At 57.3% G+C, this 27,024-nt stretch overlaps 2 protein-coding genes across 2 annotated transcripts in view; both read left to right on the top strand.

Annotated features, from left to right (window-relative positions):
- CLPTM1 (CLPTM1 regulator of GABA type A receptor forward trafficking) overlaps positions 1–19,971 on the top strand; it is a 31,249-nt gene extending 11,278 nt beyond the window's left edge. Inside the window, exons 9-19 of the mRNA XM_053968507.1 lie at positions 2,138–2,231; positions 3,859–4,049; positions 5,637–5,732; positions 7,940–8,075; positions 11,603–11,770; positions 16,003–16,550; positions 17,672–17,834; positions 17,926–18,145; positions 18,277–18,425; positions 18,834–18,949; positions 19,480–19,971. Coding sequence (XP_053824482.1) covers positions 2,138–2,231; positions 3,859–4,049; positions 5,637–5,732; positions 7,940–8,075; positions 11,603–11,770; positions 16,003–16,550; positions 17,672–17,834; positions 17,926–18,145; positions 18,277–18,425; positions 18,834–18,949; positions 19,480–19,971 — 2,373 coding nt within the window. The remainder of the gene's footprint in view (positions 1–2,137; positions 2,232–3,858; positions 4,050–5,636; positions 5,733–7,939; positions 8,076–11,602; positions 11,771–16,002; positions 16,551–17,671; positions 17,835–17,925; positions 18,146–18,276; positions 18,426–18,833; positions 18,950–19,479) is intronic.
- Positions 19,972–20,712: 741 nt separating this feature from the next.
- Positions 20,713–27,023, top strand: ERCC1 (ERCC excision repair 1, endonuclease non-catalytic subunit; the record flags this gene model as incomplete). The annotated part of the gene is made up of 9 exons (XM_053968505.1): positions 20,713–21,318; positions 21,822–22,424; positions 23,779–23,882; positions 24,322–24,421; positions 24,964–25,040; positions 26,127–26,226; positions 26,311–26,382; positions 26,537–26,605; positions 26,985–27,023. Coding segments are annotated over exons 1-9 (1,281 nt in total), but the record flags the coding sequence as incomplete, so codon positions are not given.
- Position 27,024: the final 1 nt, after the last annotated feature.

Raw genomic sequence — 27,024 nt, 5'->3', positions numbered from 1 at the left:
CCTGATTTTCCCCTGAATTTTCCTGATTTTCCCCATTTTCCCCATTTTCCCTGATTTTTCCAGATTTCCCCCTGATTTTTCCAGATTTTCCCCTGATTTTCCTGATTTTTCCCGAATTTCCCTGATTTATCCCTGAATTTTCCTGATTTTTCCCGAATTTCCCTGATTTATCCCTGAATTTTCCTGATTTTTTCCTGAATTTCCCTGATTTTCCCCTGAATTTTCCCTGTTTCCCCCTGATTTTTCATTTTTTTCCTGATTTTCCTGATTTTTCATGATTTTTCCCAATTTTTCATGGTTTTCCCCTGATTTCCCCCGATTTTTCCTGTTTTCCCCCGATTTTCCTGAATTTTCCTGATTTTTCCTGATTTTTTCCTGATTTCCCCTGATTTTCCCCAATTTTCCTCTGAATTTTCCTGATTTCCCCTGAATTTTCCTGATTTTTCCTGAATTTCCCCAATTTCCCCTTGAATTTTCCTGATTTCCCCTGAGTTTTCCTGATTTTTTCCTTGAATTTTCCTGATTTTCCCCTGATTTTCCCAGAATTTTTCATTTTTTCTTGAATTTTCCTGATTTTCCCTGATTTTTCCAGGGTTTCTTGGGCTTCATGCTGATTTTTCCGAATTTTTAATTGATTTTTTTTTTTTTTGACAATTTTTCCTGATTTTTTAACATTTTTTCCCAATTTTTCATTGATTTTTTGGACAATTTTTCCTGATTTTTTGGGGCTTGGTGCAGATTTTTCCCAATTTTTCCGGGTTTTTGGGGCTTTGCTGTGGATTTATCCCATTTTCCCAATGGATTTCTCCCATTCCCAAGGAATTTATCCCATTTTCCCAAGGGATTTATTCCAATTTCCCCAATGAATTTATCCCATTTCCCCACTGATTTTTCCCATTTCCAGTGGATTTTTCCCATTCCCAATGGATTTATCCCATTCCCACTGGACTTTTCCCCATTCCCAAGGGATTTATTCCCATTTTCCCAAGGATTTATCCCATTCCCAATGGATTTATTCCCATTTCCGATGAATTTATCCCATTCCCAATGAATTGATCCCATTTTCCCACTGATTTTTCCCATTCCCAATGGATTTATCCCATTCCCACTGGACTTTTCCCCATTCCCACTGGACTTTTCCCCATTCCCAAGGGATTTATTCCCATTTTCCCAAGGGATTTATCCCATTCCCAGTGGATTTATCCCATTTTCCCAAGGAATTTATCCCATTCCCAATGGATTTATCCCATTTTCCCAAGGATTTATCCCATTCCCAATGGATTTATCCCATTTTCCCAAGGAATTTATCCCATTCCCAATGGATTTATCCCATTCTCCCAAGGATTTATCCCACTCCCAAGGATTTATCCCATTTTCCCAAGGATTTATCCCATTTTCCCAAGGAATTTATCCCATTTTCCCAAGGATTTATCCCATCCCCAATGGATTTATCCCATCCCCAATGGATTTATCCCATTCCCAAGGGATTTATCCCATTTTCCCAATGGATTTATCCCATTTTCCCAAGGATTTATCCCATTTTCCCAAGAATTTATCCCATTCCCAATGGACTTTTCCCCATTCCCAATGGATTTATCCCATTCCCAAGGGATTTATCCCATTTTCCCAATGGATTTATCCCATTCCCAATGAATTTATCCCATTTTCCCAAGGAATTGATCCCATTTTCCCAATGGATTTTTCCCATTCCCAATGGATTTATCCCATTCCCAATGGACTTTTCCCCATTCCCAATGGATTTATTCCCATTTCCGATGAATTTATCCCATCCCCAATGAATTTATCCCATTTTCCCACTGATTTTTCCCATTCCCAAGGATTTATCCCATTCCCAAGGGATTTATCCCATTTTCCCAAGGGATTTATTCCCATTTCCCCACTGATTTTTCCCATTTCCAGTGGATTTTTCCCATTCCCACTGGACTTTTCCCCATTCCCAAGGGATTTATCCCATTTTCCCACTGATTTTTCCCATTCCCAGTGGATTTTTCCCATTCCCAGTGGATTTTTCCCATTCCCAGTGGATTTTTTCCATTCCCAGCCCCCCGGGCCGGTTCCACCCCCTCATTCCCGGTTTTTTTTCCCCGTTTTCCCGGGATTTTTCCTGTTTTCCCAGGTGGCTCTCCTGGAGACCAACCCGTACCTGCTGGCTCTCACCATCGTCGTCTCCATCGTGCACAGCGTCTTCGAGTTCCTGGCCTTCAAAAACGGTGAATTCCCAAATCTCCCGGCTTTTCCCGGGAATTGCCTCCCGGGGATCCCCGTTCCCGCAGATCCAGCCTCGATTCCCTCATTTTTCCTCATTTTTCCTCATTTTCTCCTCATTTTCCCTCATTTTCTCCCCATTTTCCCTCATTTTCTCCTCTTTTTCCCTCGTTTTTTCCTTCATTTTCCCCTCTTTTTCCCTTCCATTTTTCCCTCATTTTCTCCCCATTTTCCCTCATTTTTCCCTCATTTTCTCCTCATTTTCTCCTCATTTTTCCCTCGTTTTTCCCTCATTTTCCCCTCGTTTTCCCCTTGTTTTTCCTTCCTTTTTCCCTCATTTTTCCCTCATTTTTCCTTAATTTCCTCCTAATTTTCCCCTCATTTTCCCTTCCATTTTCCCCTCGTTTTTCCCTCATTTTTCCCCTCATTTTTCCCTTGTTTTCCCCTCGTTTTCCCCTTGTTTTTCCTTCATTTTTCCCTCATTTTTCCTTCATTTTTCCTTAATTTCCTCCTTGTTTTCCCCTCATTTTTCCTTCAGTTCCTCCTCATTTTTCCCTCATTTTCCCTTCCGTTTTCCCCTCATTTTTCCCTCATTTTTCCCTCGTTTTTCCTTCATTTCCTCCTTGTTTTCCCTCATTTTCCCCTCATTTTCCCCTCATTTTTTCCTCGTTTTTCCTTCATTTCCTCCTCATTTTCCCTCGTTTTTTCCCTCATTTTCCCACCATTTTTCCCTCATTTTCCCCTCATTTTTTCCTCGTTTTTCCTTCATTTCCTCCTCATTTTCCCCTCATTTTTTCCCCCGTTTTCCCTCATTTTTCCTTCATTTCCTCCTAGTTTTTCCCTCCTTTTTCCCTCATTTTTCTCTCCATTTTCCCCTCATTTTTCCCTCATTTTCCTCTCATTTTTCCTCGTTTTTCCCTCATTTTTCCTCATTTTTCCCTCATTTTCCTCTCATTTTCCCCTCATTTTCCCCTCATTTTTCTCGGGAATTCTTGGCTTCGAGGAGCTGGAATTGCCTTTTCCTGCCCCTTCCAGTGGGAATTTCCCCCTGGAATTCCTTTCCCAGCCCTTTCCCTCCATTCCCAGCAGGAATTTTTCCCCAAAATCCCCTTTTCCCTCCCCTTTCCCTCCCTTCCTGTTGGGATTTTCCCCCCAATTTCCCATTTATCTCCATTCCTGTTGGGATTTTTCCCCCCAATTTCCCATTTTTCTCCATTCCCGCTGGGATTTTTCCCAAATTCCCGTTGAGAATTCCCAGGAATTCCCGTTTTTCCACAGACATCCAGTTCTGGAACAGCCAGCAATCCCTGCAGGGGCTCCCAAATCCCCAAATTTTGACCTTTCCCTCCATTCCCGTTGGGATTTTTCCCCCAAATCCCCATTTTTCTCCATTCCCACTGGGATTTTTCCCAGATTCCCGTTGAGAATTCCCAGGAATTCCCGTTTTTCCGGCAGACATCCAGTTCTGGAACAGCCGGCAATCCCTGGAGGGGCTCCCAAATCCCCAAATTTTGACCTTTCCCTCCATTCCCGTTGGGATTTTTCCCCCAAATCCCCATTTTTCTCCATTCCCACTGGGATTTTTCCCAGATTCCCGTTGAGAATTCCCAGGAATTCCCGTTTTTCCGGCAGACATCCAGTTCTGGAACAGCCGGCAGTCCCTGGAGGGGCTCTCGGTGCGCTCCGTGTTCTTCGGGGTGTTCCAGTCGCTCGTGGTGCTGCTCTACATCCTGGACAACGAGACCAACGTGGTGGTGCAGCTCAGCGTGCTCGTGGGGCTGCTCATCGACCTCTGGAAGATCACCAAGGTCATGGACGTCAGGGTCAGTCTGGGCAGAAACCGGGAAAAACGGGAAAAACGGGAAAAAAAACGGGAAAAAACGGTGAAAAAATGGGGAAAAACGGGGAAAAAACGGTGAAAAAATGGGGAAAAAATGGGGAAAAAATGGGGAAAAACGAGCTGAGCGTGCTCGTGGGGCTGCTCAGAGACCTCTGGAAGATCACCAAGGTCATGGACGTCAGGGTCAGTCTGGGCAGAAACCGGGAAAAATGGGAAAAATGGGAAAAAAACGGTGAAAAAATGGGAAAAAACGGGGAAAAAATGGGAAAAAACACGGAAAAAACTGTGAAAAAATGGGAAAAATCGGGGAAAAAACGGGGAAAAAACGGGGAAAAAATGGGGAAAAAATGGGAAAAAAGGTGAAAAATGGGAAAAAGGGGTGAAAAAATGGGAAAAAAACGTGAAAAATGGCAAAAAACGGTGAAAAAATGGGAAAAAAGGGGGAAAACAGCAAAAAAAAAGGGAAAAAAACAGTGAAAAAATGGGAAAAAATCCTGGGAAAAATGGGGAGAAAAAGGAAAAAAAACCATGAAAAAAATGGGGGGCAAAAAATGGCAAAAAAAGAGGGGAAAATGTAAAAAAATGAGAGGAAAAAAAACCCTGGAAAAATCCAGGAAAAGAACGGGAAAAAAAGGAAAAAATGAGGGGAAAAGTGGGAAAAAGGGAAAAAAACTGGGAAAAATTGGGAAAAGGCAGGAATGGATTTTCCTGGAGCGGTTTTTTTTGGGATTTTTCCTGAGGGCTCATTTGGGATTTTCCCAAGGGGTTTTTTTTGGGATTTTCCCGTTTTTCCAAGGGTTTTTTTTTGGGATTTTCTCATTTTCCCAAGGGCTCATTTGGGATTTTCCCAAGGGGTTTTTTTTGGGGATTTTTCCCATTTTCCCGAGGGCTCATTTGGGATTTTCCCAAGGGGTTTTTTTGGGGATTTTTCTCATTTTCCCGAGGGCTCATTTGGGATTTTCCCAAGGGGTTTTTTTGGGATTTTCTCATTTTCCCAAGGGCTCATTTGGGATTTTTCCAAGGGTTTTTTTTTTTGGGATTTTCCCGTTTTCCCGAGGGCTCATTTGGGATTTTTCCAAGGGGTTTTTTTTGGGATTTTCCCCTTTTCCCGAGGGCTCATTTGGGATTTTCCCAAGGGGTTTTTTTTGGGATTTTCCCAAGGGGTTTTTTTTGGGATTTTCCCCTTTTCCCGAGGGCTCATTTGGGATTTTCCCAAGGGGTTTTTTTTGGGATTTTCCCGTTATTCCAAGGGGTTTTTTTTGGGATTTTTCCAAGGGGTTTTTTTTGGGGATTTTCCCGTTTTCCCGAGGGCTCATTTGGGATTTTCCCAAGGGGTTTTTTTTGGGATTTTCCCGTTATTCCAAGGGGTTTTTTTTGGGATTTTTCCAAGGGGTTTTTTTGGGATTTTCCCGTTATTCCAAGGGGTTTTTTTTGGGATTTTCCCAAGGGGTTTTTTTTGGGATTTTCCCGTTATTCCAAGGGGTTTTTTTTGGGATTTTTCCAAGGGGTTTTTTTTGGGATTTTCCCCTTTTCCCGAGGGCTCATTTGGGATGTTTGGGGTTCCTGGCAGCTGGACCGGGAGCAGCGCCTGGCCGGGCTCTTCCCGCGGCCGCGCTTCACCGACAAATCCACCTACGTGGAGTCCTCCACCAAGGTCTACGACGACGTGAGTCGGGAACGGGCCGGGATTCCGGGAATGGCCCCAGAGCCGTGGGAATGGCCCCAGATCCATGGGAATGGCCCCAGATCCATGGGAAATGGAGCCAAAATTCCTGGGAATGGCCCCAAATCCAAATGGCCCCAAATCCATGGGAAATGGAGCCAAAATTCCTGGGAATGGCCCCAAATCTGTGGGAAATGGCCCCAAATCCATGGGAAATGGAGCCAAATGCATGGGAAATGGAATCAAATCCATGGGAATAACCCCAAATCCATGGGAAATGGCCCCAAATCCGTGGCAAATGGAGCCAAAATTCCTGGGAATGGCCCCAGATCCATGGGAAATGGAGTCAAATCCATGGGAAATGGCCCCAATCCAAATGGCCCCAAATCCATTGGAAACGGAGCCAAATCCATGGGAAATGACCCCAAATCCGTGGGAAATGACCCCAAATCCAAATGGCCCCAAATCCATGGGAATGGCCCCAAATCCATGGGAAATGACCCCAAATCCGTGGGAAACGGCCCCAAATCCGTTGGGAAATGGACAAAAATCAATGGGAAATGGCCCCAGATCCATGGGAAATGGCCCCAAATCCAAATGGCCCCAAATCCATGGGAAATGGCCCCAAATCCAAATGGCCCCAAATCCATGGGAATGGCCCCAAATCCATGGGAATGGCCCCAAATCCATGGGAATGGCCCCAAATCCATGGGAAATGGAGCCAAAATTCCTGGGAATGGCCCCAAATCCATGGGAAACGGCCCCAAATCCATGGGAAACGGCCCCAAATCCATGGGAAACGGCCCCAAATCCATGGGAAATGGAGCCAAAATCCATGGGAAACGGCCCCAAATCCATGGGAAATGGAGCCAAAATTCCTGGGAATGGCCCCAAATCCAAATGGCCCCAAATCCATGGGAAATGACCCCAAATCCATGGGAAATGACCCCAAATCCAAATGGCCCCAAATCCATGGGAAATGGCCCCAAATCCATGGGAAATGACCCCAAATCCAAATGGCCCCAAATCCATGGGAATGGCCCCATATCCATGGGAAATGGACACAAATCCAAATGGCCCCAAATCCATGGGAAATGGCCCCAAATCCATGGGAAATTACCCAAAAATTCCTGGGAATGGCCCCAAATCCATGGGAATGACCCCAAATCCATGGGAAGTGGCCCCAAAATTCCTGGAAATGGCCCCAAAATGGATGGGAAACCACCCCAGAATTCCTGGGAATGACCCAAATTAACCCAAAATTCCCAGGACTGACCCCAAATGGACGAGGAATTGACCCACAATTCCCAGAAATTATCCAAATTAATCCACAATTCCCAGGAATGACCCTGAATGGACGAGGAATTGACCCAGAATTCCTGGGAATGACCCAAATTAACCCAAAATTCCCAGGACTGACCCCAAATGGATGGGAAACCACCCCAGAATTCCCGGGAATGACCCAAATTAACCCAAAATTCCCAGGACTGACCCCAAATGGATGAGGAAGTGTCCCAGAATTCCCAGAAATTATCCAAATTAATCCACAATTCCCAGGAATGACCCTGAATGGACGAGGAATTGACCCAGAATTCCCGGGAATGACCCAAATTAACCCAAAATTCCCAGGACTGACCCCAAATGGACGAGGAATTGACCCAGAATTCCCGGGAATGACCCAAATTAACCCAAAATTCCCAGGACTGACCCCAAATGGACGAGGAATTGTCCCAGAATTCCCGGGAATGACCCAAATTAACCCAAAATTCCCAGGACTGACCCCAGCAACGCCCCCAAACCGACCCCAGACGAACCCAGAATTGCCCCAGACCCAGAAATTATCCAAATTAACCCAAAATTCCCAGGAATGACCCCAAGTGGATGGGAAACCACCCCAGAATTCCCGGGAATGACCCAAATTAACCCAAAATTCCCAGGACTGACCCCAAATGGACGAGGAAGTGTCCCAGAATTCCCGGGAATGACCCAAATTAACCCAAAATTCCCAGGACTGACCCCAAATGGACGAGGAATTGACCCAGAATTCCCGGGAATGACCCAAATTATCCCAAAATTCCCAGGACTGACCCCAGCAACGCCCCCAAACCGACCCCAGACGAACCCAGAATTGCCCCAGACCCCCCCAGAGCCCCCCAAGCCGCCCCCCCCCGCGCTGAGGCCGGGTTTTTGGGGGGATTTGGGAATTGCAGATGGCGTTCCGGTACCTGTCCTGGATCCTGTTCCCGCTGCTGGGCTGCTACGCCGTGTACAGCCTGCTCTACCTGGAGCACAAGGGCTGGTACTCGTGGGTGCTCAGCATGCTCTACGGCTTCCTGCTCACCTTCGGTGCGTCCCGACACGGCCCCGGGATATCCGGGAAAACTCCCCAAATGGCCCGGGAATGTCCTGGGAAAATTCCCAAAATGGCCCGGGAATGTCCCGGGAAAATTCCCCAAATGGCCCGGGAATGTCCCTGGAAAATTCCCAAAATGGTCCCAAAACGTCCCGGGAAAATTCCCAAAATGGTCCCAAAACATCCCGGGAAAATTCCCAAAATGGTCCTGGAATGTCCCGGGAAAATTCCCAAAATGGTCCTGGAATGTCCCGGGAAAATTCCCAAAATGGTCCCAAAACATCCCGGGAAAATTCCCAAAATGGTCCTGGAATGTCCCTGGAAAATTCCCAAAATGGCCCCGGAACGTCCCGGAAAAATTCCCAAAATGGTCCTGGAATGTCCTGGAAAAATTCCCAAAATGGTCCCAAAACATCCCGGAAAAATTCCCAAAATATCCCCAGAATATCCCTAAAAAAAATCCTAAAATGGCCACAGAATGTCCCGGAAAAATTCCCAAAATGGCCCCAAAATATCCCTGGAAAATTCACAAAATGGTCCCAAAACATCCCGGAAAAATTCCCAAAATGGCCCCAGAATATCCCTAAAAAAAATCCTAAAATGGCCACGGAATGTCCCGGAAAAATTCCCAAAATGGCCCCAGGATGTCCCTGAAAAATTCCCAAAATGGCCCCAAAACATCCCGGAAAAATTCCCAAAATATCCCCAGAATATCCCTAAAAAAAATCCTAAAATGGCCACGGAATGTCCCGGAAAAATTCCAAAATGGCCCCAGGATGTCCCTGGAAAAATGGCAAAATGGCCCCAAAATATCCCGGAAAAATTCCCAAAATGGCCCCAGGATGTCCCTGGAATATCCCTGAAAAAATGGGAAAATGGCCCCGGAATATCCCTGGAAAATTCCCAAAATGGCCCCAGGATGTCCCTGGAAAAATGGCAAAAGGACGAGCTCCAGTCCTTGGTCCCTCAACACCTTCAGCTCCAAAGCCCCAAAAATCGATCCCAAACCCCCAAAAATCGTTCCCAAAGCCCCAAATCACCTCCGAAATTCCCAAAAATCAATCCCAAATCCCCCAAAATTGTTCCCAAATCTCCCAAAATCATTCCCAAATCCCCATTTTCCCCAGGGTTCATCACCACTACAAGCTCCAGTCCTTGGTCCCTCAACAGCTTCAGCTCTAAAGCCCCAAAAATCGATCCCAAATCCCCAAATCACCTCCGAAATTCCCAAAAATCAATCCCAAATCCCCCAAAAATCGATCCCAAACCCCCAAATCACCTCCAAAATTCCTAAAGTTGATCCCAAATCCCCCAAACTGATCCCAAATCCCAATTTTTCCCCAGGATTCATCATCACTATGAGCTCCAGTCCTTGGTCCCTCAACACCTTCAGCTCCAAAGCCCCAAAAATCGATCCCAAATCCCCAAATCACCTCCGAAATTCCCAAAAACCGATCCCAAATCCCTCAAACCGATCCCAAATCCCAAATTTTCCCCAGGGTTCATCACCACTACGAGCTCGAGTCCTTGGTCCCTCAACAGCTTCACCTCCGAACCCCCAAAAATCGATCCCAAAACCCCGAAAAATCACTCCCAAACCCCCAAATCATCCCGGAAATCCCCAAAAACCGATCCCAAATCCCCCAAACCAATCCCAAATCCCAAATTTTCCCCAGGGTTCATCACCACTACGAGCTCCAGTCCGTGACCCCTCAACAGCTTCAGCTCCAAATCCCCAAAAATCGATCCCGAACCCCCAAATCACCTCCAAAATTCCCAAAAATCAATCCCAAATCCCCAAAAACCGATCCCAAATCCCCCAAACCAATCCCAAATTCCAAATTTGCCGCCAGGGTTCATCACCACTACGAGCTCCAGTCCTTGGTCCCTCAACACCTTCAGCTCCAAAGCCCCAAAAATCGATCCCAAAACCCCCAAAAATCGCTCCCAAACCCCCAAATCACCCTGGAAATCCCCAAAAATCGTTCCCAAACCCCCAAAAATCGCTCCCAAACCCCCAAATCATCCCGGAAATCCCCAAAAACCGATCCCAAATCCCCCAAAACCGATCCCAAATCCCAAATTTTCCCCAGGGTTCATCACCACTACGAGCTCCAGTCCGTGACCCCTCAACAGCTTCACCTCCAAGTCCCCAAAAATCGATCCCGAACCCCCAAATCACCTCCAAAATTCCCAAAAATCAATCCCAAATCCCCAAAAACCGATCCCAAATCCCCCAAACCAATCCCAAATCCCAAATTTGCCACCAGGGTTCATCACCACTACGAGCTCCAGTCCTTGGTCCCTCAACACCTTCAGCTCCAAAGCCCCAAAAATCGATCCCAAAACCCCCAAAAATCGCTCCCAAACCCCCAAATCACCCCGGAAATCCCCAAAAATCGTTCCCAAACCCCCAAAAATCGCTCCCAAACCCCCAAATCATCCCGGAAATCCCCAAAAACCGATCCCAAATCCCCCAAACCAATCCCAAATCCCAAATTTTCCCCAGGGTTCATCACCACTACGAGCTCCAGTCCGTGACCCCTCAACAGCTTCACCTCCGAACCCCCAAAAAATCGATCCCGAACCCCCAAATCACCTCCGAAATTCCCAAAAATCAATCCCAAATCCCCAAAAACCGATCCCAAATCCCCCAAACCAATCCCAAATCCCAAATTTGCCGCCAGGGTTCATCACCACTACGAGCTCCAGTCCTTGGTCCCTCAACACCTTCAGCTCCAAAGCCCCAAAAATCGATCCCAAAACCCCCAAAAATCGCTCCCAAACCCCCAAATCACCCTGGAAATCCCCAAAAATCGTTCCCAAACCCCCAAAAATCGCTCCCAAACCCCCAAATCATCCCGGAAATCCCCAAAAACCGATCCCAAATCCCCCAAAACCGATCCCAAATCCCAAATTTTCCCCAGGGTTCATCACCACTACGAGCTCCAGTCCGTGACCCCTCAACAGCTTCACCTCCAAGTCCCCAAAAATCGATCCCGAACCCCCAAATCACCTCCAAAATTCCCAAAAATCAATCCCAAATCCCCAAAAACCGATCCCAAATCCCCCAAACCAATCCCAAATCCCAAATTTGCCACCAGGGTTCATCACCACTACGAGCTCCAGTCCGTGGTCCCTCAACAGCTTCAGCTCCAAAGCCCCAAAAATCGATCCCAAAACCCCCAAAAATCGCTCCCAAACCCCCAAATCACCCCGGAAATCCCCAAAAATCGTTCCCAAACCCCCAAAAATCGCTCCCAAACCCCCAAATCATCCCGGAAATCCCCAAAAACCGATCCCAAATCCCCCAAACCAATCCCAAATCCCAAATTTTCCCCAGGGTTCATCACCACTACGAGCTCCAGTCCGTGACCCCTCAACAGCTTCACCTCCGAACCCCCAAAAAATCGATCCCGAACCCCCAAATCACCTCCGAAATTCCCAAAAATCAATCCCAAATCCCCAAAAACCGATCCCAAATCCCCCAAAACAATCCCAAATCCCAAATTTTCCCCAGGGTTCATCACCATGACCCCCCAGCTGTTCATCAACTACAAGCTGCAGTCGGTGGCGCACCTGCCCTGGCGCATGCTCACCTACAAGGCGCTGAACACCTTCATCGACGACCTGTTCGCCTTCGTCATCAAGATGCCCATGATGTACAGGATAGGCTGCCTGCGGGATGGTACGGGGATTTGGGGGGATTTGGGGGGGATTTGGGGGGATTTGGGGGTTCCAGATGCCCATGATGTACAGGATAGGCTGCCTGCGGGATGGTATGCGGGATTTGGGGGGATTTGGGGGGGATTTGGGGGGATTTGGGGGTTCCAGATGCCCATGATGTACAGGATAGGCTGCCTGCGGGATGGTACGGGGATTTGGGGGGGATTTGGGGGGGATTTGGGGGGATTTTGGGGGGATTTTGGGGGGATTTGGGGGGATTTGGGATGGAGTTTTGGGGGTTCCAGATGCCCATGATGTACAGGATAGGCTGCCTGCGGGACGGTACGGGGATTTGGGGGGGATTTGGGGGATTTGGGGGGATTTGGGGGTTCCAGATGCCCATGATGTACAGGATAGGCTGCCTGCGGGACGGTATGGGGGATTTGGGGGGATTTGGGGGGGATTTGGGGGGATTTGGGGGTTCCAGATGCCCATGATGTACAGGATAGGCTGCCTGCGGGATGGTACGGGGATTTGGGGGGGATTTGGGGGGATTTGGGGGGATTTGGGATGGAGTTTTGGGGGTTCCAGATTCCATGATGTACAGGATAGGCTGCCTGCGGGACGGTATGGGGGATTTGGGGGATTTGGGGGGATTTTGGGGGATTTGGGGGGATTTGGGATGGAGTTTTGGGGGTTCCAGATGCCCATGATGTACAGGATAGGCTGCCTGCGGGACGGTATGGGGGATTTGGGGGGGATTTGGGGGGATTTGGGGGGGATTTCCGGGCATTTGGGGGTTCCAGATTCCCCTGATGTACAGGATAGGCTGCCTGCGGGACGGTACGGGGATTTGGGGGGGATTTTGGGGGGATTTCGGGGGATTTTGGGGGATTTTGGGGGGATTTGGGGGGATTTGGGGGTTCCAGATTCCCCTGATGTACAGGATAGGCTGCCTGCGGGACGGTACGGGGATTTGGGGGGGATTTTGGGGGGATTTCGGGGGATTTTGGGGGATTTTGGGGGGATTTGGGGGGATTTGGGGGTTCCAGATGCCCATGATGTACAGGATAGGCTGCCTGCGGGACGGTACGGGGATTTGGGGGGGATTTGGGGGGGATTTTGGGGGGATTTTGGGGGGATTTGGGGGGATTTGGGATGGAGTTTTGGGGGTTCCAGATGCCCATGATGTACAGGATAGGCTGCCTGCGGGACGGTATGGGGGATTTGGGGGGATTTGGGGGATTTGGGGGGATTTGGGATGGAGTTTTGGGGGTTCCAGATGCCCATGATGTACAGGATAGGCTGCCTGCGGGATGGTACGGGGATTTGGGGGGGATTTGGGGGGATTTGGGGGGATTTGGGATGGAGTTTTGGGGGTTCCAGATGCCCATGATGTACAGGATAGGCTGCCTGCGGGATGGTATGGGGGATTTGGGGGATTTGGGGGGATTTGGGGGGATTTGGGGGGGATTTTGGGGGGATTTTGGGGGGATTTGGGATGGAGTTTTGGGGGTTCCAGATGCCCATGATGTACAGGATAGGCTGCCTGCGGGACGGTATGGGGGATTTGGGGGGATTTGGGGGATTTTGGGGGATTTGGGGGGATTTTGGGGGATTTGGGGGGATTTGGGATGGAGTTTTGGGGGTTCCAGATGCCCATGATGTACAGGATAGGCTGCCTGCGGGATGGTACGGGGATTTTGGGGGGATTTGGGGGGATTTGGGGGGATTTGGGATGGAGTTTTGGGGGTTCCAGATGCCCATGATGTACAGGATAGGCTGCCTGCGGGACGGTATGGGGATTTGGGGGGATTTGGGGGGATTTGGGGGGATTTTGGGGGATTTGGGGGGGATTTGGGGGATTTAGGGGGGATTTGGGGGGGATTTAGGGGGGATTTGGGGGGATTTGGGGGTTCCAGATGCCCATGATGTACAGGATAGGCTGCCTGCGGGATGGTATGGGGGATTTGGGGGGGATTTGGGGGGATTTGGGGGGATTTAGGGGGGATTTGGGGGGAATTGGGATGGAGTTTTGGGGGTTCCAGATGCCCATGATGTACAGGATAGGCTGCCTGCGGGATGGTACGGGGATTTGGGGGGGATTTGGGGGGATTTGGGGGGATTTTGGGGGATTTGGGGGGGATTTTGGGGGATTTTGGGGGGATTTGGGGGGATTTAGGGGGGATTTGGGGGGATTTGGGGGTTCCAGATGCCCATGATGTACAGGATAGGCTGCCTGCGGGACGGTACGGGGATTTTGGGGGGATTTGGGGGGATTTGGGATGGAGTTTTGGGGGTTCCAGATGCCCATGATGTACAGGATAGGCTGCCTGCGGGATGGTATGGGGGATTTGGGGGGATTTGGGGGATTTGGGGGGGATTTGGGGGTTCCAGATGCCCATGATGTACAGGATAGGCTGCCTGCGGGACGGTATGGGGGATTTGGGGGGGATTTGGGGGGATTTGGGGGGATTTGGGATGGAGTTTTTGGGGTTCCAGATTCCCATGATGTACAGGATAGGCTGCCTGCGGGATGGTACGGGGATTTGGGGGGGATTTTGGGGGGATTTGGGGGGGATTTGGGGGGATTTTGGGGGATTTTGGGGGGATTTGGGGGGATTTGGGGGGATTTGGGATGGAGTTTTGGGGGTTCCAGATGCCCATGATGTACAGGATAGGCTGCCTGCGGGATGGTATGGGGGATTTGGGGGGATTTGGGGGGATTTGGGGGGGATTTGGGGGGGATTTGGGGGTTCCAGATGCCCGTGATGTACAGGATAGGCTGCCTGCGGGATGGTACGGGGATTTTGGGGGGATTTGGGGGGATTTGGGGGGGATTTGGGGGGATTTGGGGGTTCCAGATGCCCGTGATGTACAGGATAGGCTGCCTGCGGGATGGTACAGGCGGTTTGGGGGATTTTGTTGGGGTTTGGGGAGAATTTCCCCCAAATAGTTCCCGAATAACCCCAAATCCCCATGAATTCCCCCCAAATTACCCTGAATAATTCCCAAATAACCCCGAATAAACCCCAAATAACCCCAAATTTCCCTGAATAAACCCCGGATCCCCCCAAATCCCCCCCAAATAACCCTGAATCCCCCCGAATTCCCCCGAAATCCCCCTGAATTTCCCCGAATGCCCCCGAATCCTCCCGAATTCCTCCCGAATCCCCCCAAAGTCCCCCGAATTCCCCCCGAATCCCCCCAAATTCCCCCGAATTCCCCCCCAAATCCCCCCAAATAACCCCGAATCCCCCCAAATCCCCCCAAATTCCCCCAAATCCCCCCAAATAACCCCAAATTCCCCCCGAATCCCCCCGAATTCCCCCCAAATAACCCCGAATTCCCCCCCGAATCCCCCCGAATTCCCCCCAAATCCCCCAAATAATCCCGAATCCCCCTGAATTCCTCCCGAATCCCCCCGGATCCCCCCGAATTCCCCCCAAATAACCCCAAATTCCCCCCGAATCCCCCGAATTCCCCCCAAATCCCCCCAAATAATCCCGAATTCCCCCCCGGATCCCCCCGAATTCCCCCCAAATAACCCCGAATTCCCCCCGAATTCCCCCCGAACCCCCCGAATTCCCCCCAAATCCCCCCGAATTCCCCCCAAATCCCCCCAAATAACCCCAATTCCCCCCGAATCCCCCTGAATTCCCCCCAAATAACCCCGAATTCCCCCCGAATCCCCCCGAATTCCCCCCAAATAACCCCGAATCCCCCCGAATTCCTCCCGAATCCCCCCGAATTCCCCCCAAATAACCCCGAATTCCCCCCCGAATCCCCCCGAATTCCCCCCAAATCCCCCCAAATAATCCCGAATTCCCCCCAAATAACCCCGAATCCCCCTGAATTCCTCCCGAATCCCCCCGGATCCCCCCGAATTCCTCCCGAACCCCCCGAATTCCCCCCAAATAACCCCAAATTCCCCCCGAATCCCCCCGAATTCCCCCCAAATAACCCCGAATTCCCCCCCGAATCCCCCTGAATTCCCCCCAAATAACCCAAATCCCCCTGAATTCCCCCGAATCCCCCCGAATTCCCCCCAAATAACCCCGAATTCCCCCCGAATCCCCCTGAATTCCCCCAAACCCCCCCGAATTCCCCCCAAATAACCCCGAATTCCCCCCGAACCCCCCCGAATTCCCCCCAAATAACCCCAAATCCCCCCGAATTCCCCCGAATTCCCCCCTGAAATCCCCCCGGATCCCCCCGAATCCCCCCCGAATGACGGCGGCTGCCCCTCCCCAGACGTGGTGTTCTTCATCTACCTGTACCAGCGCTGGATCTACCGCGTGGACCCCACGCGCGTCAACGAATTCGGCGGCACCGGCGAGGCCCCAGAGCCCCCCCAGCCCCCCCCGGGCTGCCCCTCCCCCACAGCGCTGCCCCCCGCCCCTCCCCCAGCCCCGCCCAAGCCCTCGAGGAGAAGAAGGAGGATTAGACGCCCCCTCCCCCCCACGGCCATTCCCAACTTTTCTCCATCCCCCCCCCCAAAAAAAAAACAAAAAAACAAAAAATGGGGAGGGGGGAGCGGCGGGGGTGGGGGCGGGGTGGGGGCGCGGCCCCCCCTCCCGCTTTTCCCATTGGCCAGCCGGGATTTTTTGGGGAGGGGGGCTTGTTATGGGGATGGGCGGGGGATGTCCCGTCCCGTCCCCCGGCCCCGCCCGGTGTCCGGTGTCGCCTCCCGGTGTTGTCGCGTCCCTGTCGTGCTCCATCCATCCATCGTCGGTGTGGTAGGAAAAAGTGTCCGCGGAGCCATAAAAGAGCTGATTTCACCCCAAAAGCGGCCCGGCCGCGTTCCCTGCGGGCTCGGCTCATTTCTGGGGCGGGGGGTTATCGCTTTTGGGGGAATTATTTCCATTTTTGGGGAGATCTTCCCACTTTTGGGGGAATTATTTTCATTTTTGGGGAGATTTTCCCACTTTTGGGGGAATTATTTTCATTTTGGGGGGAATTATTCCCATTTTGGAGGGGGGATTTTCCCGCTTTTGGGGAGATTTCCCCACTTTTTGGGGAGATTTCCCCGGTTTTGGGGGAATTATTTTCCTTTTTTGGGGGAGATTTTCCCACTTTTGGGGGAATTATTCACATTTTTGGGGGAATTATTCCCATTTTTTGGGGGGATTTTCCCGCTTTTTGGGGAGATATTCCCGCTTTTGGGGGAATTATATCCATTTTTGGGGAGATTTCCCCCTTTTGGGGAGATTTTCCCACTTTTGGGGAGATTTCCCCACTTTAGGGGGAATTATTTCCATTTTTTGGTGGGGATTTTACCACTTTTGGGGAGATTTTTCCCCTTTTTGGGGAGATTTTCCCACTTTTGGGGGAATTATTCCCATTTTTGGGGGAATTATTCCCATTTTTTGGGGGGGATTTTACCGCTTTTGGGGAGATTTTTCCCCTTTTTGGGGAGATTTCCCCACTTTTGGGGGAATTATTCCCATTTTGGGGGGGGATTTTCCCGCTTTTGGGGAGATTTCCCCCTTTTTGGGGGTCTCGGTGATTTGGGGAGGGGTCCCGGTAATTCGGGGAGGGGTCTCATTGATTGGGGAGGGGTCCCGGTGATTCGGGGAGGGGTCCCGGGGGTCCCTCCCGGGCCGGTCCCGGTCCCGCTGTTGGATTCTGGTCCTGGGGGGGTCCCGGTAATTTTGGGGGGGGGGTCCGGGGGTCTCTCCGTGTCCCCCTCCCCCCCTCCCGCCGGTCACGTGTCTCGGGCAGGGGCCCCGCCCCCCGGCCACGTGCCCCGAGCAGGCCCCGCCCCCTCACGTGTCCCAGCACCGGCCCCGCGGCCGCACGTGGCGCGCGGAGGACACGTGATCTGAAGCGGGCGCTCCCATTGGTCGGTGGAGCTGTCGATCAAACTCAGGGGCGGGGCGTGGGTGGGGCTTGGGGCGCCGGGATTCGGCCCCGCCCCCAGAACCGGGACCGGAACCGGGACCGGAGCCCCCGAAAGGGACCGGACCGGGATCCCCTGACCGGCACTGGCACCGGAGATCCACGGATCGGAGCCCCTGACCGGGATCGGAACCGGAACCGGGACCCCCGAACGGGACCGGCACCGGATCCCCGGCACGGCACTGGCACCGGAGATCCACGGATCGGAGCCCCTGACCGAGACCGGGACCGGAACCGGGATCCCCGAACGGGACCGGACCGGGATCCCCTGACCAGGACCGGCATCGGAAATCCACGGATCCGAGCCCCTGACCGAGACCGGGACCGGGACCCCCGAACGGGACCGGCACCGGAGCCCCTGGGCGGGGACCGAGAGCGGAGCCCTGGAACCGGGACCCCCCGGCCGGTTCCGTTACCGGAGCCCCCGGGACTCCCTGACCGGTACCGGCTCCGGTCGCGGATCGGCTCCGACCGCGGCGGTCCCGGAGCCAGGCGGGTACGGGGGTGGGGACACGGGGGACGGGAGGATTTGGGGACAGGCGACACCGGGGGGCACGGGGGACACTGGGGGGCCACGATCCCCCCCCCCCGCTGTCACCGGGCCACCAACGCCGCCCCCCCCGCCAGGGTCCCCGTGTCGCCGATGCCGGACGGGCCGGGGGTGGCCCCGGGGGTGGCCCCGGGGTCCCCCCTGTCCCCGCCCCCCACGGGGACCCCGCGGAAAGGGGCGCGGCCCCCCCCGGGCAGCGACTCCGAGCACGATTCGGGATTTTCAGGTAGGCGGGGACGGGGCTCGTCCCGGGGGTCCCGGTGCCGAGGGTCCCGTTCCTTGTTCCGGTCCCTTTTCCCTTGTCCCGGGGGTCCCGGTCCCGGGGGTCCCGTTCCTTGTCCCGGTCCCTTTTCCCTTGTCCCGGTCCCGGGGGTCCCGTTCCTTGTCCCGGTCCCAGGGGTTTTCATCCATTCTCCCGGTCCATTGTCCCGGTGCCTTGTCCCGGGGATCCGGGTCCCGGTTCCTTGTCCCGGTCCGAGGGTCCCGGTCCCCGGAGTTCCGTCGCTTGTCCCAGTCCCTTGTCCCGGTCCTGAGGTCCCGTCCCTCATCCCGGGGATCCCGATCCCGGTCCCGATCCCGGGTTCCCGTCCCGGGGGTCCTGTCCCTTGTCCCGGGCTCATTCCCGCCCCGGCAGATTCCGGTTCGGAGCACCTGGGCAGGTGCGAGGGGACGGACCGGGAGGAGCCGCCCGGTCCCGGCCGCGTCCACCGGGGGCCCACCTGCCTCGGCCACGCCCCCCCGGGACCGCAGGTAACCGGGATCGGCACCGGGATGACCCAAATCCCGACGGCTCCGGTACCGGGATGCTCTGGATCCGTGAGGATCCGGTACCGGGCTGTCCCAAACCCTGATGATTCCGGTACCGGGATGATCCAAATCCCGATGGTTCCGGTACCGGGCTGTCCCAAACCCCGTGGTTCCGGTACCGGGATGACCCAAATCCCGACGGCTCCGGTACCGGGATGCTCTGGATCCGTGAGGATCCGGTACCGGGCTGTCCCAATCCCTGATGATTCCAGTACCGGGATGATCCAAATCCTGATGGTTCCGGTACCGGGCTGTCCCAAACCCCGTGGTTCCGGTACCGAGATGATCCAAATCCCGATGATTCCGGTACCGGTCTGTCCCAATCCCTGATGATTCCGGTACCGGGCTGTCCCAAATCCCAAGGTTCCGGTACCGGGCTGTCCCAAACCCCGTGGTTCCGGTACCGGGATGCTCCGTGGCTCTGTCCCCGGTGACTTTTGTCCCCTCCTGACACCCCCGTGTCCCTCCCGCAGCCCCCGGGAGCCGCTCGGGACCCGCGTCCCCTCCTGGTCCTGCTGCGCCCCGCGCCCGCCGCCGTTCCCGGTCCGGAGGGGACCCGGCCGTGTCTCCCGGTGCCACCGGGGGTCTCCGCGGAGCTGTGGCCGTGTCCCCGCGGCTCCTCGCGGCCCCGCTCTCCGCCCGCCGCAGTTCCCGGTCCGGAGGAGACCCGGCCGTGTCTCCCGGTGCCACCGGGGCTGTGGCCGTGTCCCCGCGGCTCCCCTCGGTTCGGCGGGGCGCTGCTGGCGGCGCTGGCGCTGCGCACCGGGGCCCTGCTCCGCCACAACCGGCGCACGCACGGCGACATCGCGGCACTGCGGCGGCACACGCGGCTGCTGGCCCGGGCCACCCGCGACCCCCGCGTGTGGCCCCGCCTGTGTCGCCTGCTGGGCCACCCCGCGGGAGCCCCCGGGAGCCCCCGGGAGCCGCCCGGGCGCGGGGAGGGGGCGGGGGGCGGCGGGGAATAAAGGGGTGGCACCGAGGTGGCTCCGAGTGTTTGGTGGCCTTTGGGGACAGCCGTGGCTCCTGCTCCCCTCCCGCTGGTGGCCCTCGGGGTCCCCACGTGTCACCTCCCATGTCCTCCCGGTGTCCCCCCGGTGTCCCCTCCCCGTGTCCCCCCCGTGTCCCCTCCCGTGTCCCCTCTTGTCCCCCCGGTGTCCCCTCCGTGTCCCTCCCCGTGTCCCCGCCCGTGTCCCCTCCCGTGTCCCCCCGGTGTCCCCTCCCGTGTCCCCTCTTGTCTCTCCGGTGTCCCCTCCGTGTCCCCTCCCCGTGTCCCCTCCCGTGTCCTCCCGGTGTCCCCCCGGTGTCCCCTCCCCGTGTCCCCTCCCCGTGTCCCCCCGGTGTCCCCTCCCGTGTCCCCTCTTGTCCCCCTGGTGTCCCCTCCGTGTCCCCTCCGTGTCCCCCTCCGTGTCCCCTCCCGGTGTCCCCCCGGTGTCCCCTCCCGTGTCACCTCCCGTGTCACCTCCGTGTCCCTCCGGTGTCCCCTCTTTTCCCTGCCCGTGTCCCCTCCGTGTCCCCTCCGTGTCCCCCCCCGTGTCCCCCCCGTGTCCCCCCGGTGTCCCCTCCCCGTGTGCCCCCCGTGTCCCCCCCGTGTCCCCTCTTGTCCCCCCGGTGTCCCCTCCGTGTCCCCTCCCCGTGTCCCCTCCGTGTCCCCCCCCGTGTCCCCCCGGTGTCCCCTCCGTGTCCCCTCCCGTGTCCCCCCCCGGGACCCCCGGGCTGTCATTGTCACACGGGGAGGCGTGGTCTTTGATCCATAGCCACGCCCACAAACGCGATGCGGCCCCGCCCCTTCCGATTGGCGGGAAAGAGGCTGTGGTTCCATTGTTTGATTGACAGTGCAGCGGGCCAATGGTGAGGGAGAGTACTGGCCACGCCCCTTCCGCGGTACCGGAGCGCGCGCGGCGGCTCCGGAACCCCGGAACCGAACCCGGGACCCCAAAACCGAACCCGGGACCCCAAAACCGGCCCCGAGATCCCCAGAATCGGCCCCGGGAACCACAAACCGATCCCGGCACCGGCCCCGAGACCCCCCCGAACCGGCCCCGGGATCCCCGAACCGGCCCCGAGACCCCCCCGAACCGGCCCCGGGAACCCTGAACCGACCCCGGGAACCCCGAACCGGCCCCGAGACCCGCCCGAACCGGCCCCGGGAACCCCGAACCGGCTCCGGGAGCCCCAAACCGACCCCGAGCCCCGCCATGGACCCGGACCCGAATCCCGGAGGCGCCACCGACCCGGTTCCGGTACCGGCACCGGCAGCGGGGGCGAAGCGGCGGCGTTTCACCGTTCGGCAGGAGGGTCCCGACGAACCCCCGGTACCGGCGGTGGCGGGAGGGGACCAGGGACCCAACGGGGAACCGGGGAGGGGGCGGGACCGGGGATGGTGACCGGGAACGGGACCGGGAAGGGCACGGGGACACCGGGGACCGAACGGGGGACCGGGAACGGGACCGGGAACCGCACGGGGGCACCGGGGACCGAACGGGGGACCGGGAACGGGACCGGGAACGGCACGGGGACACCGGGGACCGAACGGGGGACCGGGAACGGGACCGGGAACGGCACGGGGACACCGGGGACCGAACGGGGGACCGGGAACGGGACCGGGGACCGGGGATGGTGACCGGGAAGGGCACCGGGAACCGCACGGGGACACCGGGGACCGAACGGGGGACCGGGAACGGGGAGGTGGTGGGGACACCGGGGTCCCGGGAGTGACCGGGAACGGGACCGGGACATCACGGGGGACCGGGAGAGGACAGCAGGGTGGCCCCGGTGTCCCCTCGGGTGACCGGAGGTGTCCCGGTGTCCCCGCCAGGTCCCGTCGCTGTTCAGAGCCTCCGCCGCGCCCCCCCCGGGCCCGGTGCCGGTGCCGGTTCCGGTTCCGATCCCGCCCGGTCCCGGTTCTTACGCTGAGTTCGTGGTGCGGGGCTCGGGGGGCACCGGGAAGGACCGAGATCAGAACCGGGACCGGGATCAGACCCAGAACCGGGACCGGGATCAGAACCGGGACCGGGATCAGAACCAGGATCAGAACCGGGACCGGGATCCCGGACCCACCGGAACCGCCCCCTCAGGATCCCTCCCGGGAGCTCCGGGACCCCTCGCGACCCCCGGGGACCGGGACCAGAACCAGAACCGGGACCGGGACCAGAACCGGGACCAGAACCGGGATCAGGACCGGGATCAGAACCGGGATCAGAACCGGGACCGGGACCAGAACCGGGACCAGAACCGGGACCAGAACCGGGATCAGAACCGGGATCAGGACCGGGACCAGAACCGGGACCAGAACCGGGACCAGAACCGGGATCAGAACCGGGACCAGAACCGGGGCCGGGAGCAGCTCGCGGCCGTTCCGGCCCTGCCCGTGCTCAAACCGGGCACCAAGAGCAGCAGCATCATCGTCAGCCCGCGGCAGGTGGGCGGGGCCATGTCGCGACATGGGCGGGGTCTGCCCCGCGATACCGCAGGGGGCGGGGCCATGTCATGACACAGGGGGCGTGTCCCGGGCTGATGTCGCGACACGGGGGCGTGTCCCTGGCTGATGTCGCGACACGGGGGGGCGTGTCCCGGGCTCATGTCACGACACGGGAGGCGTGTCCCGGGCTGATATCGCGACACGGGGGGCGTGTCCCGGGCCGATGTCGCGACACGGGGGGCGTGTCCCGGGCCGATGTCGCGACACGGGGGGCGTGTCCCGGGCTCATGTCACGACACGGGGGGCGTGTCCCGGGCTGATGTCTCGACACGGGAGGCGTGTCCCGGGCTGATATCGCGACACGAGGGCGTGTCCCGGGCTGATGTCGCGACACGGGGGGCGTGTCCCGGGCTGATGTCGCGACACGGGGGCGTGTCCCATGTCACACGGGGGCGTGTCCCGGGCTGATGTCACGACACGGGGGGCGTGTCCCGGGCTGATGTCGCGACACGGGGGGCGTGTCCCGGGCTGATGTCACGACACGGGGGGCGTGTCCCGGGCTGATATCGCGACACGGGGGCGTGTCCCGGGCTGATGTCACGACACGGGGGGCGTGTCCCGGGCTGATGTCGCGACACGGGGGGCGTGTCCCGGGCTGATGTCACGACACGGGAGGCGTGTCCCGGGCTGATGTCTCGACACGGGAGGTGTGTCCCGGGCTGATATCGCGACACGAGGGCGTGTCCCGGGCTGATGTCGCGACACGGGGGCGTGTCCCGGGCTGATGTCGCGACACGGGGGCGTGTCCCATGTCACACGGGGGCATGTCCCGGGCTGATGTCACGACACGGGGGGCGTGTCCCGGGCTGATGTCGCGACACGGGGGGCGTGTCCCGGGCTGATGTCACGACACGGGAGGCGTGTCCCGGGCTGATATCGCGACACGAGGGCGTGTCCCGGGCTGATGTCACGACACGGGGGGCGTGTCCCGGGCCGATGTCGCGACACGGGGGGCGTGTCCCGGGCTCATGTCGCGACACGGGGGGCGTGTCCCGGGCTCATGTCGCGACACGGGGGGCGTGTCCCGGGCTGATATCGCGACACGGGGGCGTGTCCCATGTCGCGACATGGGGGCGTGTCCCGGGCTGATGTCGCGACACGGGGGGCGTGTCCCGGGCTGATATCGCGACACGGGGGGCGTGTCCCGGGCTGATGTCGCGACACGGGGGGCGTGTCCCGGGCTGATGTCGCGACACGGGGGCGTGTCCCATGTCACACGGGGGGCGTGTCCCGGGCTGATGTCGCGACATGGGGGCGTGTCCCAGGCTCATGTCGCGACACGCCCCCCCGGCAGCGCGGCAATCCGGTGCTCAGGTTCATCCGCAACGTGCCCTGGGAGTTCGGCGACGTCGGCCCCGACTACGTGCTGGGCACCTGCGCCTGCGCCCTCTTCCTCAGGTGAGACAGGTGTGCCCCAGGGGTGCCCCAGGTGAGACAGGTGAGACAGGTGTGCCCCAGGGGTGCCCCAGGGGTGCCCCAGGGGGGCCCCAGGTGAGACAGGTGTGCCCCAGGTGTGCCCCAGGGGTGCCCCAGGTGAGACAGGTGTGCCCCAGGTGTGCCCCAGGGGTGCCCCAGGTGAGACAGGTGTGCCCCAGGCGTGCCAGGTGTGCCCTCAGTGTCCCCAGGTGTGTCCCCAGTGTCCCAGGTGTATCTCCAGGTGTCCCAGGTGTGTCCCCAGTGTCCCAGGTGTGCCCCAGTTTCCCAGGTGTATCTCCAGGTGTCCCAGGTGTGTCCCCAGTGTCCCAGGTGTATCCCCAGTGTCCCAGGTGTGCCCCAGTGTCCCCAGGTGTGTCCCCAGGTGTATCTCCAGGTGTCCCAGGTGTGTCCCTGTCCCCAGTCTCAGGTACCACCACCTGAACCCCGAGTACATCCACGAGCGGCTCCGGGCGCTGGGGCGGAGCTTCGCCCTCCAGGTGCTGCTGCTGCAGGTGGACGTGGTGAGGTGGCCCTGTCCCTGTCACCTTGTCCCTGTCACCTTGTCATTGTCACCTTGGCACTGTCACCTTGTCATTGTCACTGTCATCCCTCACCTGTCTCCTCTGTCCCCTCACCTGTCCCTGTCCCTGTCCCCTCACCTGTCCCTGTCCCCGTCTCACCTGTCCCTGTCCCATCTCACCTGTCCCATCTCACCTGTCCCATCTCACCTGTCCGTGTCCCATCTCACCTGTCCCTGTCCCCTCACCTGTCCCATCTCACCTGTTCCTGTCCCATCTCACCTGTCCCATCTCACCTGTCCCTGTCCCATCTCACCTGTCCCTGTCCCCTCACCTGTCCCATCTCACCTGTCCCATCTCACCTGTCCCTGTCCCCTCACCTGTCCCATCTCACCTGTCCCTGTCCCATCTCACCTGTCCCATCTCACCTGTCCCTGTCCCCTCACCTGTCCCTGTCCCCTCACCTGTCCCATCTCACCTGTCCCTGTCCCCTCACCTGTCCCATCTCACCTGTCCCATCTCACCTGTCCCACCTGTCCCCACAGCGGGATCCCCACCAGTCCCTCAAGGACCTGGCCAAGGTTTGTCTCCTCACCGACTGCACCCTGCTGCTGGCCTGGAGGTACGGCTGTCCCCAAATGTCCCCAAATGTCCCCAAATGTCCCCAGTGTCCCCAAATGTCCCCAATGTCCCCAAATGTCCCCAATGTCCCCAATGTCCCCAATGCCCCAAATGTCCCCAAACATCCCAAATGTCCCCAAACATCCCAAATGTCCCCACTGTCCCCAATGCCCCAAATGTCCCCACTGTCCCCCAATGTCCCAAATATCCCAAATGTGCCCAAATGTCCCCAGTGTCCCCAAATGTCCCCAATGTCCCAAACATCCCCGATGTCCCCACTGTCCCCAAATGTCCACAATGTCCCCAAATGACGCCAATGTCCCCAAACATCCCAAATGTCCCCAAATGTCCCCGCTGTCCCCAATGTCCCCGCTGTCCCCAGTGTCCCCGCTGTCCCCAAATGTCCCCGCTGTCCCCGCTGTCCCCAAATGTCCCCGCTGTCCCCAATGTCCCCAGTGTCCCCACTGTCCCCAAATGTCCCCGCTGTCCCCGCTGTCCCCACTGTCCCCGCTGTCCCCACTGTCCCCAATGTCCCCGCTGTCTCCACTGTCCTCGCTGTCCCCACTGTCCCCAAATGTCCCCAAATGTCCCCACTGTCCCTGCTGTCCCCGCTGTCCCCACTGTCCCCGTTGTCCCCACTGTCCCTGCTGTCCCCAATGTCCCCGCTGTCCCCAATGTCCCTGCTGTCCCCAAATGTCCCCAATGTCCCCGCTGTCCCCAATGTCCCCGCTGTCCCCAATGTCCCCAGTGTCCCCGCTGTCCCCCAATGTCCCCGCTGTCCCCAATGTCCCCAGTGTCCCCACTGTCCCCAAATGTCCCCGCTGTCCCCGCTGTCCCCAATGTCCCCGCTGTCCCCAATGTCCCCGCTGTCCCCGCTGTCCCCAAATGTCCCCGCTGTCCCCAATGTCCCCAGTGTCCCCAGTGTCCCCAAATGTCCCCGCTGTCCCCGCTGTCCCCGCTGTCCCCAATGTCCCCGCTGTCCCCGCTGTCCCCAAATGTCCCCGCTGTCCCCGCTGTCCCCAAATGTCCCCAATGTCCCCAGTGTCCCCGCTGTCCCCAATGTCCCCGCTGTCCCCGCTGTCCCCAGCGCGGAGGAGGCCGGGCGCTACCTGGAGACCTTCAAGTCGTACGAGCAGAAGCCGCCGGACCTGCTGAAGGAGCGCGTGGAGCAGGACTTCCTGTCCCGGGTGCGTGTCCCCAAATGTCCCCAAACGTCCCCTGGCGTCCCCAGGTGTCCCCAGGTGTCCCCTGACCGATGCCACCCCCCGCAGGTGACAGACTGCCTGACCAGCGTCAAATCCGTCAACAGGAGCGACGCCCTGAGCCTGCTGGGCACCTTCGGGGTGAGCCGGGGACACCCGGGGACACCTGGGGACACCTGGGGACACCCGGGGACACCCGGGGACATCGGGGCGGGTGCCACCCCCGCGCTGTCCCCAGCCTCGGTCACCTCTGCCGCCTTTGTCACCTCCGTGTGTGTCCCCCCCCACCCCGCAGTCGGTGGCGGCCGTGGCCGGAGCGTCGCGCGAGGATCTGTCCCTCTGTCCCGGGGTGGGACCCCAGAAGGTGAGGGGACAGCGAGGGAGGGACAGGGAGGGGACAAAAAGGGACAGGGAGGGGACAAAAAGGGACAGGGAGGGAGAAAAAGGGACAGGGAGAGGACAGGGAGGGGACAGGGAGGGACAAAAAGGGACAGGGAGAGGACAGAGGGGGGCAAAAAGGGACAGGGAGGGACAGAGGGGGGCAAAAAGGGACAGGGAGGGAGAAAAAGGGACAGAAAGGGACAGGGAGGGGACAAAAAGGGACAGGGAGGGACAGAAAGGGACAGAGAGGGAGAAAAAGGGACAGAAAGGGACAGGGAGGGAGAAAAAGGGACAGGGAGGGACAGACGTGGGGACACCGGGGACAGCCAGCAGCGCCCTCCTGTCCCTTTGTCCCCAACCAGGCCAAGCGACTCTTCGATGTCCTGCACGAGCCGTTCCTCA

The sequence above is a fragment of the Vidua chalybeata genome, chromosome 35, assembly GCF_026979565.1.
Source record: "Vidua chalybeata isolate OUT-0048 chromosome 35, bVidCha1 merged haplotype, whole genome shotgun sequence".
Classification (NCBI taxonomy): Eukaryota; Metazoa; Chordata; class Aves; order Passeriformes; family Viduidae; genus Vidua; species Vidua chalybeata.
Note: the sequence above shows the minus strand (reverse complement) of the source record. Positions and strands in the feature narration are given on the sequence as shown.